The sequence below is a fragment of the Plectrocnemia conspersa genome, unplaced genomic scaffold (genome assembly GCF_051122295.1).
Source record: "Plectrocnemia conspersa isolate PC_06_02 unplaced genomic scaffold, ASM5112229v1 ptg000004l, whole genome shotgun sequence".
NCBI classification, from domain to species: domain Eukaryota; kingdom Metazoa; phylum Arthropoda; class Insecta; order Trichoptera; family Polycentropodidae; genus Plectrocnemia; species Plectrocnemia conspersa.
Genome location: NW_028277168.1, coordinates 13,064,341 through 13,077,263, shown reverse-complemented (window position 1 = coordinate 13,077,263; position 12,923 = coordinate 13,064,341). Strand labels below are relative to the sequence as shown.

The 12,923-nt window shown below is 30.6% G+C and overlaps 1 protein-coding gene across 2 annotated transcripts in view; it reads right to left on the bottom strand.

The window, feature by feature from the left end:
* LOC148235965 (uncharacterized) overlaps positions 1-12,923 on the bottom strand; it is a 163,949-nt gene that overhangs the window by 35,240 nt on the left and 115,786 nt on the right. For both annotated transcript variants that reach the window (XM_088184533.1, XM_088184534.1), the window contains one exon: positions 9,583-9,995. In XM_088184533.1, coding sequence (XP_088040659.1) covers positions 9,583-9,658 — 76 coding nt within the window. In that variant the 5' untranslated portion in view covers positions 9,659-9,995. The remainder of the gene's footprint in view (positions 1-9,582; positions 9,996-12,923) is intronic.

The following is a 12,923-nucleotide window of genomic DNA, read 5'->3' as shown; positions in this document are numbered from 1 at the left end:
AGATATGCCCAGGAAATTTTGTTCTCTTAAAATTTCATTTATAAATAAAAAACAGGGGCACGAGTTGGGTGACCTACCCATGGGACAGTGGGCATATCTGGGTTAAACCAATATCAACACAAAATTGCCACACTGCACTTTAATGACGAATACCAGCGTTGACGAATCAGCGACTGTCCTTAAAAGAGAAAGCGAGACAACGAAGTACACGCTACATCGCTTCTCCCTCTCATATACATGTACACGCACACAATAACAATCCTTATCCCGAGGGTACTCTAGTTGATAAAAATTTCGATAAGCGGTTGCTATTTAAATTATTTTATGCTATTTGTTACTTATTATAGGTTAAGAATATGAAAAACTGAGCTGCCTAATGGATAGAAAATTTTAGCTTTCAATTAAAAACAAGTTAATGATATACAAACAGGTCCTAAAACCCGTATGAACCTATTGTGTTTAGCTTTGGGTATGTAACAAACCGTCAAATCAAGAGATTATAAAAAGGTTTTAGAATAATGTAGCTCGGTGTGCTGTTAACGCACCATGATACGCACAAAACCTTGGGATAAATACAATGCTAGAATTCATCCAGAAACTTGTCTTGTAACATTAAAAAAGGCTAAAAGCTCGCGTCAAAGCTTAGGCCGTTCATCTATTCAACGCGAAAAAAAATTAAGCCACACAAATTATAACAATCGTATTTATTTTTAGATAAATGACAATGAAAAGAAGTCATGTAATGCACATGTACATAAGAAATTTACTAATTTATTAATTTAAGTTAGACAAATATTTTTTATTGCCAATGTAAGTTTTATTTATTGTTTTAGCTATGTATTGGTAATTATTAAATATGTATTCTACTCTAAATACACAGATACGTATTAAATAGGTGACATGTCTTCAACACACTTCCTAAATGACTACATAACATCCACCACAAGACAATTTGCTTACTCTTTAAGTAATTAAATTGTAAATATATTTACTAGCCATATTCTACATATATTATTATTTTTTTTTAGAAAATTTACTACAACCAAGGATTTGTAAGCTTTAATGTATTAATTGCGATTAATTCTTTGTTATTTTTCCATTATAAAAAAATATAGAGTATTCTTCGTTGTTTTATTTTTTCGTTCCCTGAAGCTTTCAGGCATCGCCTTTAAATATATGCCTATTTATAAAATTAGAAAATAATGCCAAAGTAAACGGAAAATCAGTGAGCCGGAGCTGTTTACTTCTTTTGATCAGGGTGTCTTTGACATAACCGAATTATGGGCGCTATAAATTTCGCCCAGAAAGTGCGAATAAATCCCGTTAAGTGTAAAAACCTCGGTTCGGTAAGCAAGCGCCCGGTTTACAACGGCCATACACAAGCGTGGAACAATTAAGAGGTGAAAAATATGAATAAATCATATTTTTCACAAGGGATTATATACCATGGTTATATAAAACGCAAAAGAAATACATTAGGTTAGCGGTATGAAAAAAATGATTATTGAATTTGTCTTAAGAAAAACTTAAATTTTGGTCTACCCAACAATAATTTTGATATATTATTTAAAAAAAGGAGTGTGATATATCGTTGGCGTAAGTCACAATTTACAGATTACAGAAAATGGTCGAAAATTTAATATGAGTGGGCTAAAATATTACAAATTCAAAGCGTAGCGCAGTAATTAAGTTTCTTAACAAAGAAGGAATACGCCGAAAAGCATTTAGGAAAAGGTGGTAAATGTTTACAATGAATCTACTCCTGCAAAGTACATAAGTAAATATTGGAGCAAACAAATTCAGATCGAGGGCCAAATAAAGACAAACAATCCTAGAAAACAATAAAGAAATTTACTAATATATTCTTAATTAATTATTAACTTACAAATTTTAGATATGGTTGAGCTCAAAGATAACACCATCAATAAAAAAATGGATTATTGTGACAAAAAATAATGTAGTTATGTAAAAGCAAATATATAAATTTGATTATTCGAATTATTGAAGGGTTTACATTTGAAGGTGCGAAGACGATTAAAAATTTAGCTAACACTGTATGTAAGGTCTGTAAAAACTTATCCTACTTCTACTAGTTCTCTCTAGAGCTATGAAAAAATCGATACGATCGAATGCTATTAAACAACGTATATAATGTTTTATTTTTCGTATGATGATTTATTACTTAAAAAATGTTTAAGCGCTTTTCTGCAACGATTTTCACACTATTTTGTATGTGCAGATTTTAAACACGCTTTTTATTATTGCATGGTGATCATTAATTATACTTTATTTACCTATCGACCGACTACTGATTTACGATGCATAATTCATTTGGCCGCCGTTGCCCAATTACACTCATTTCTAACAAACGCGCTACCGACGCCCTATACATTACGCTATCGAATAACGATTTATCATGCCATTAGTTAATTGTTAATTAACCGATTATATTACACAGTTAATGTTCTCCTATTTAGCTTGTAATTTTAAGGTAATAATAATAATAATATTAAGAACGAGGAACATATGATTATAAATTATATATTATATAGATGTTTTATTATGTATAAATCATTGTCAGATAATCAAATTTTGTAAATATTTTCCACACCTCAATACAGACAAAAAATATTTATTAATATCGTCAGAAACATGTTAAAAACACAAAGCAAATTCGTTCCTACTGTTACAAGTATTATCTTATATAAAAAAAATATATTACAATATTCGAGTGTTAGATAGCGATGTGTCACAGTCTTTGTTGATATTATGCGTAAGGGCAAAAGGCCCCACATTGAAATTAAATTTTATGAAAGGTTAAAGTCGAGCCGCGATGTGATGGTGGTGAAACGTGCCGTTTTTACATATAATTTGAATTTAACCCCTTTGAATATAGAGTTCATTGCAAAAAATACGATTCAATGTATAGTAATAAATCAAGTTTTTTTATGCCATTAACAAATTCGACTCATTAAAACGCTCTTATCGAAATTTTAATTAAACGCGCAATAAGCCGTGGTTTTCATTATTATCAACGGCGAGGAAAAGGCGAAAGCTTTAAGCTCGGCGACTATTAATGAGCTTATGGGGGATTAATTGCTCGTGTCCCCTTAATGCCGCTAACAGGTTAACTCGCTTATTATAAAACCAAATTAGCGCTGTTTATCACTGATTATTATATTACATATTGATTTTTGTTAAAAATAACTATTTAGAATAATTTTGTATTAAATATTCATAAAGTTTTATCAGCGGTATGTCGCTATAAAATATGATATCATTAACTAGTACGTGCTAGAGATAATTTGAGTTTTGAAGTACGAAAGTTGTACGAAATAGGAAAATTATGCGAGGTGGAGTTTGTTGCACTATAAGCAAACAAATCACCTGGTCGTTTCGTTGTTTGCTGACAAGCGAAAGCCCCAAGTTTCCTCGGTCATATCTCTCTCAGGATGTTGTTAGTCATCCTCGCTTAACACAAAATCATCGGTCATTGTCACATTGTTGCGTGAGGAGTGCGCCGTTTTAGAATTTATTCGCAAACGTACAGATAAGATACCCTATAAAACTTCAGTTGGGGTTTTTAGTACATATGTGTACAATATACGTATAATATTTTATGTCCATATGTAAATTTTGAATGGCATATGTACATTGTTTTAAAAAATTTTATTGAAAAATTTATTAAATACAGTTTTTATTGAAAAATAAATCCATTAGTAATTGGTTATTGCTTAAATCCTTAATCAGTTAAAGATAATCGTGATTTTTTAAATTAAATGAGAAATTCTATTGTATTTAAAAATTATAAAAAATATATGTTTCTTGCGAAAATATTTATTATATAGGGTGTCTCAAAATTAATGCAATCTTTAAATTGAATAAAAAACACATTTTTTACTCTTTAGATAGTTATTTTTTTATTGAATTATAAAGTATATTGAATAGCATTATTTATGATTATTATTTAATTTTGCTAACCCTTAACTCTCAGCCGGCAAATTTAAATTTGCGTTAATTTTGTGACACTTTTTATATAGAAAAATCATACGTTAATTCCTCACCGTACATATTTTAATATAATATAATTACACTGCAAAGTTCAGTGCAGCTTAGCTTGCAAATTATTTAGTTTAAATTACAAAGCGAAAAGCGCCTGTGTAACATATGCATTCGCTTAATTACCATTGCTCTTATAAGCTTTTAATTTCGCATGGAAAGTAATCGCGCTTCTCTAAATTAAATTGAATGTGAAATTTCACTCTAGAGAACAGTTTTTTATATTCTGCCCTTATTTCGAAATCGTGCACCGGTAATGAAAATTAAAGCTTTATTACTTCGCTGAACATTTATCGGCTTATGAATTTCCAAGTGTTGTGTGCTTTAAAAAGCTTTACGTAGTACACACGAGTGCTTTTGCAAATTACACTTGCGCACCCCACATTGATTATTCTAAATTGAAAAGCAACTATGTGAAATAAAATATAAATATTTATATGTGTGTACGACCCAATAAGAGCGTAGGTTCGTAAGTCAAGTTCTTTGTTACAGTATCTATAAAGGAAAACGAAACGATATGTAGACCTTATTATCTGTGGTTTCGAAAATTCCTTTGAGGCATAAATGTCCAAAATATGACATGGGATAGGCATAAAAAAGGATTTCGCCAAAATAGAGTTTCGTTTCCCAGCAAAAAAAAACTTGATTATTATCACAGATAATCTTCTTATATGCCTTTCGATAAACGTTATCCAGATTGAACGCTTCGCCATATTTTTTATACGAGATTTTTTTATTATGTACATATATGAAGCTTAATGCTCTAATATTTTTAAATTACACCACACGTCGGGCCATACATACATAATGAGTGAGTTGGTACTGAAATTGCTACATCGTAAATTTCAGACACAAAATTTGGTCTCGAGGTTGCCAAAATTTATTATCCATCATGAAGCTTCTAATGTTGATCATACACAAAGTTCAAATTATCATAACCTTTTTATAAGATAGTTTACCTTGTAACATGTATATTTTCAACCCTTATGATACACGTTTTACACTTATGTTTTAAATTATGCAAAAGTTTTCTAACAAAACTCTTTGCATCTCGCACATGAGAGTAGCTAGAATAGACTTGAATCGAATAATAACGAATACTTAATGCATTCACGTATTCTTTACATACATTTGATGATATTCGTATGTGTGTGCTATAATATATTCGTATGCAAAGCGAGACGAAAGTTTCTAAAGTGCATGATCGAGCGAATATCACACGTGCTGCATAAATTAAACTTCAAAGGGAAAATCTTAGAAATTATTATATTTTTTAAGTCAAATTTAAATATCACATATTTTAGTAAGATTTTTTGTACGCAACAATTAGTATATATTTTATAAAAATTAAACAGAAACTGTGTAATTTTTATCAAAAATCGCGTCGAATACCTCTTTTACACTAGCCAGTTTTTTGTATCACAATTATTTTCATTGCCCTTGTGCATTATTTGTAATGCAAGTTTAAAAATACATTTAGCGCTATCTGACTTTATTTACTGGCTTTCATCAGCGGACATTTAAAACGTACGCGAATGCGTTTCGGAATATTCTAATAAATAAGCACGTTTTAAATTTGTTTGTATATAACTGTTAGAATTTTAATTGCGCTTATTGATATTAGGATATACCTAGTTAATATGGTGCTGAGTTATTTGATTTTTTTTTCAATAAATAATAATTATTAATTATTATAAAATTATTTACATGTATGTAAGTATTAAATAAAATATGGTTAAACATAAATGTAAGCTTGCTCTTATTATTTATATTTCCTATTTATTTACTATTTATATATATATATATATTAAAAAAAATATTATATTTTAGTAACTTTCCTAAAAAAATGTTTCAAAAATTACCAAATTACTGTTTTTGTTCGGTCAATTACCAAGATAGTTATATTCTAATTTATTTATTTTTATTACAGATAGCGCTGCAAAAAGAGCAAGAAAAAAGGAAATTTACCGACGCACTGCTGTCGCATATTTTCCAGATGGACACCGCATCAAAAGAAAATTCTGTGACGGTTAAAAAAATATTAAAATCCTACTTTTCACCCTCGAGCTCTTTCTAGGAGCCGGTGGAAATAATTGCGCCGAGCGGCCGCGTTGTTCGAACCTCATTCGACGGAGAGCCTGCTCATTAGCGCCCGACAAAGATGAAGCCTCCTCCTTTCCCATTCTTCATTAACGGCCCTTCGTCGTTTTTGTATTGCATTTTTTCAGTTCACGTTTTCCGCAAGGCAGAGCTTTTGAAAGCTCGGAAGTATATCTGAACGCGTATCAAAAAGCTCCGTCCAATTACGACCAGATTGAATAAAGCTCATGTCGCTTGCTGTATCGATGTCGTTTAATTATTAATTTTAATAATAAATTGCTGATGTGATAAATAAAAAATAGTGGGACAACATTTAAAATACTCTTTGTGATTAAAATAAATTTTTCAATGAGCTTTCAAATATGAAAATGTAAAATAAATTTAAAAGATTCGTTCAAATCTTGACATTTTTATGTATATTTTTACTAAACTTTATATCGTTGTTACAAAATGATTACCGAAATAGACGCTTAAAAAATACATGTTGATTTAATGCATATTTAAAAATTGAGATAAAGATAAACATTAAAAGACAGGCAAAGAAAATTTGTGAAGCGTTTTTTTTGCAAAGAGTCTGTGTATGATTTATGATTTACAACTAATTACTACTTTGATTACTAAAGCTCAGTTGAGTATCACATATATTTTTTTATTCAAAAAAATTTCTAGAAAATATTTCACCTAATTAATGAAAAAGATCAAGAAACCAAAATACCTAATTACAGTTCATAAGAAGAATTACAAATACTTTGATGACTCAATGTCTTATTAAATCGATAAGCGAATTACTCTTGAAATATGTATTTGTGATTAAAAAAGTTATCTGTTAAAATAAAAAAAATTGTATCTACGAATTTTTTGTTATCACGTTTCGACTAATATAAAAATAACTCGGTTCCGTCCGACTCAAACCTAGAATGCAGGCTTTCGTGTCATCTGTCCAACACAATTGACAGCAGGTGGGTTGAGGCACGCGCGAATTGGTCAGAAACCTAATGAAATCGTGTTAAATCGGCACAGGAATACTGATAAGCCAAACAAATCGACAGAGACACGAGACCGGTAACTGACAGAATGAAAGATAAATGAACCCGCATGACGTGGATTGGCAAAAGCGATGAATATAAAATGAGAATTTTCCATTTCCAATTTTGGAATTCACACAAAGTTATACTGAACAATTAAAATTTGACAATTATTGACATATTGATTAGACACGTTTTTAATATACATCGGTTTTTTTTTATAAAATACAACTATAAGTCAATTTCCCATTGTAAATAAAAATTGAAACTTCTGATTGATTGGAATTATTGCATATCTTTTGATTGACCAACGAGTACAATACTAGTTTAAATATATATTACAAATGTCACATTATTACATAACATATTTTGAATCGCAACGAGACAGGCACGTAATAATGAGGTATTACGTGCCACAGAGACTCAAAATGAAAATCGAACGAATAAATGACGTGCACCAGAACCGAATATATTCAGTTGAATGTGTCAGAATTTTGAATATGTCACGACGATGACAGAAAATACGAACGTGAACGGAATATTGTATAAAAAAAAAGCAAGCTAAAATATATAATATATTATAAAATAAAATGCATATAAACTTGCCAGAAATTGCATTTGAAGTGTGTAAGTTTAAATTGAATGATGTATTGTTGGGCTGACAGTACAAAATTCAATATTCTTAATGAATTGATGGGCCTAAGGGAATTAACCCGTCAAAATTTTGCTTTACACGCAAAATTTTAACACATATTACATACATACATTAAAATAAAATGATAATAATACTTTTTTTTATAATACTAAAATTTTAATCAACTGTATAATTAAATAAAATAGTTTAATATATTTGATACAAGCGATTATTTTTCAGCTTAAGATTTAACGCAAATAAAAATGTTGCTAGTTTAAGAGTGACATTTTTACTATATTCACATACATACATAGATCGGAAGGAGTATACAAATAAAACCCCTACTGAACTGCAAAAGTCAAATATAAAAAGTACACATTAATTAGAATTATAAAAATGTACAAATACTTTTACAGGGAGAATTGACTTTAAAATTATTCTTTAAAGCTAATGACTATGTTAGTTTAATGCACTGTGTTTATTTAATCTAATCAAACCATTAAAAATAATTTAAAAATTTTATTTGATTTCCATATATTTTTTACGCTTTATTTTACTTTATACAGATTTGATCTGAATTTCCTCGTAAGCTCTGCAAAAAAAGCTTCTAGTATTTGATAAATCAAAAGTCACTCTAGTACTACATACTACATTCACGTGTTTGTATACACATTTTATTGAATTACGCGAATGAATTTGGTCGCATATGGACCATTTTGACGTGCCGGAAAATTTTCGCGTTGCAAGCCCTTTTCTTCGGTGTTTATTTTTTTATATATGTAACTCGCGGCTGTGTCAACGCAATATCGGGGCGGAAATTTTCTTTCGGTGCCCTCGAAGAAAATCGATTCCAAATCAAATTTGTTATGTCTCAACGGGTGTCGAAAAGAAGGGAAAAAAGGTGGAAGTTGGTTTTGCCAGGAAATTTGAAACAAATCGAATCGCTCACACGCCTTACGAAATAAATTCCTGAATGCGTCCGTAGTTTATTTTGACTCGCGGTTATTTCGCACCCACTCCGATCTTAATTTGGCAATTCGATTGAAACAGTCTCTATATAAATCCAAAGCTACCTTTGAGTATCTTGAAATCAAAAAATATATATTATACATACCTCTTGTATAATATATTAATATGTTAGTTTAATTTTAGGTGTTAAGCAATCCGTTCGGAGAGTTACCTAAACCCAAACGTTTCCTTTACACTAATAAATATATAAGTTCCTACCTTGCTTTTACCATAATGTTCCGGTGAATATTTTCACAGGGATGATTATAAGCTCGCCCATACACGCGGACTAAGCCATTAGAGAATAGGGTACGCTGGCCTCTGTCGGTAACATTGGCGCCGTTTATTATACCATTAACTCATTAACTGTGGATTAGCATTTTAACTAGCAGATTTACATTCGCGTTTAACTCCCATCCCGCTGGCGTCGAATACTATTATATTTCGCGCATTTGTATCGTAAATTTATAAGGTACACATAAATTTAATACTGGGTGAAAAATATGCTCTACTTACAATAAAAAATTACAATACCTCTAAATCTACAATACCGCACTCATTACCAATTAAACAAATAAACAAGTTACAATTATAATAATGGAACAGAACGAGCACAAAGTTTAAAACCAAAAAGGTGACATGGTTCGGGATTTCGATTACACGCAAGCACCAAATGTGATACAATACAGTTCAGGATCATAACCTATTATCTGGTTAATTTATCGTTTATCTTGATAAATAATAATTGGTACTCACCAGTTCCGCACAGAAGCGCTAATAAAAACAGGAAGCAAGCGTTGAAATCCATGTTTCTTCTATACCGTAAGATCATAGTTATTATTTGTATATGTGTGTCCCTACAGGAACTCTGTGAGTGCCTGTAAGTCTTCGTTTTTATTTTGATAAAATCTTCTCTCAGTGAGAAATTTCTTTGAGCATGTTACACTGCTAAGATTGCGTAACGAGAAAGTTCTCGTCGCATATGTAAAGCGACTTTTTGTCTCGAGATAGAGTCGAATTAATTCCTATTAAGTATTGCACAACGTCTGGTGCTTTCTCCGTTGTTGATCTACGGCCTCTTCGGTAGCTTTTGGTTTAATGCACAGATCTGTGATATAATCTTTTGTTTTTGCCTCCGAGCAGATGATACTCTCAGTCTCAGTGCGGATCTGGAACAAAGTAATAAAATCATGATTAATATTGTTGTGGCGTTTTGATTTATATTGTATAATTTCCGTCCATCCGCATTGATAAATGCGGGTTAATAAATTCAGAACGAAGATAAGACATCAGGAAATAGGCTTATTATTTATTTACGCATGTCCTTTGCCGCGAATTTGCATTATCGGAATTTAAAGCTTTCGATACATAAATTTCGTGTAATATAATATTTACAAAAGAAGAATAAAATATTTTTTTCTAAAAGTAACTGTCGACTGTTATTATTAATTTGTTTACCAGCTACACACATACACATAAAGCTTCCTCTAGTAATACAACAAAGATGTAGCTCTAAGCAAACTGACACAGACGCCGTTCTTTGTTTTCATAAATGTGTTACAGTCAATAGTTTTTATTTTATTAAAAATATTTTTTCATTTAAAAAAATAATAATAGCGGAGTGCGACGACTTATAGTAGTATGTCCGTGTTTTATCTTATTTCATGACGCAAACAATCATCGTTAAACGCTGTGAAACAACGTAATTGTGTGAAGTTTTATATCTTCTCTACATAAAGTGCTAAGAAACTTACTATATGTATTTATGCATAAAAGGAATTCTCATTTAATCATTAAAATTATACGTTTTTAGCAATGTTAAAATCATATAAATATTAAAATTAAGCTTTAATTTAATGCCAACCTGCGGCTCACAACACTCATTCATGCGGTCCATGTAAAGAAATTTAAAAAAAATATACGAAACACATTATACGAATACATTGCTTCTTTTTTGTTTTGAGATATGGTTAAAAATTGTCAATTCAATAAGTAGAAAGTATTTTTTTATTATCTCATTGTGTTTAAGAACTAAAAACTGTGCTTTAAATAATTTAATATTTAATTAAAAATAATAATAAAAAATATGATATAAAAAAAGCGTTGACTTAATTTTAAAATAAATATCCTATTTGTAATTTAAAATTAAAAAAAAATACAATGATGTTGATAAATCTAATTAAAATATTAAATATAATTAGATTTATGAAAAACATTAAATGCATGTATGGTTGTTAAATTTAAGTGAAGCTTATGATTTAACTTGAACATTGCTAATGTATGCAAAGATGTTTAGATTGTCTCGTTCGTTGCAGAATTTAGCAATTCTAAGATGCTTTAAACTTTACACGTCTACTTGGTTGAAGGAATATTATAAATAACATGAAATATACATTTAATATTAACATGTAAATAATACAGATAAATTAAATAAAAACCAATGTTTTTTAATTTTTACTCATGAAAAATACAATTTATTTATAATACACAATTTCGTCTGAAATGTATTAATCCACAATAGTTATAAATTTAAGCATTTTTAATGCAAGAAAATATAGTCACTACGCCAATTTAAAAATCTGTAGCTAGGCATTTTTTTTACTCGCGACTAACTTCATGCGATACGGACGGGTATGGGTGCTTATTTTATTAAATATTATTTTCTGATGAAAGTTATTATTGAATATATTACGCGAACCAATTGTATAGGTCGATGCGAACAAACAACGTCACGTCGTGTAATTCAATCCGAAACAAGGCGATAAAGGATAAGCTGGAAACTAGTAAAGGTCGATCTGGCCCAACATCTAGGGTCCGTAATATCCGCACAATAGATTATTGACACAATTTGTATTGGGACCCGATCAAACGTAAATGGTCCATCGCAGAGCTCGCAGCATCCACGGCTCCAATCGAAGACACATCGCGGATATGACGGCCACTAAAAGTCGAACGTGCCTCCGATATTGGCTACCCCCGTTAGCAGAGGCGATATTGAAACGCTTCTCAAACTGTGAGAATGAAAAATACTGTAAAATAATTCTACATACGCTAACTTAATACCATTTTTCTATTTTAAATTATTAATTAGGAGTATTTTGTGTGAGTTAATTAGTACTAAACGATCAAAACACATCATGAACAATGTTAATGATTATGATCTAAAATCGTGTTGAAAAAGACAATATATTAGAATTGAGAAACTTGCTTCAGGTTTAATAAATAAATAAGGTCTATATTAGAGTGACAAAAAACGAAGAAGCGGTTGAATTGACTTTTTTTATTAAAAAAATAAAATGTTTCCTACATTTTGTATATATTTTTTAGTCTTAAGAATAAGCAAATAATATATTTTATGTTATATACAATACTTGCGTTATCGCTACTTATAAAATAGCACGTAAGACTACATCCGAGACGTTTCAGAAACTTTCTATCCATTGTCTACCTAAACAATATAAAATATTAACGCTCTCATATTATGAAACCTTAATGGGCATAAAACACTTCAACGCCACCGGCTGCTGTATGCAAATGAATATTTAAACAAATATATTACATATATTTTTCAATATACACATTAACGATGTTGTTGGCGAGATCCCCCAAAAAGTATATATTCTCAGTTATTGGTCATTGGCGTAGGGGACGCCTCTCGACCAACAGGGTTGGGGGTACCGAAACGGTTTTGTCTCATATATTGGATGGGCTCCACGCCAATATTTATCGGCCCATATAGAATAACGATCGTAGTTCAAAGAATCCAGCGCCATTGTTCCCCATTGCGTATATATTGAATATTAAGGTCATCGTTTTTATGGGAACCATCGAAATTGATCCCGAATCCTTCTCACTCACGGCACGTACTAACTGTCATTTCTAACGTATAAAATTGACGTTAAGGTGAGGCATGACTCGAAATGAAAATATAAATGGGTGCTTAATTATAGAAGTGCACTTTGGTGTACATTTATAAAATAAGTTTAAACGGTAAGTAGAGAAGGCAACCTTATTAATAAACAAGTGGAAAAGCTCTACGGTTTCCTCTCGTTGTGATACGTGATACGTACGGATTCCTATTTAACTTTTCCACGTAG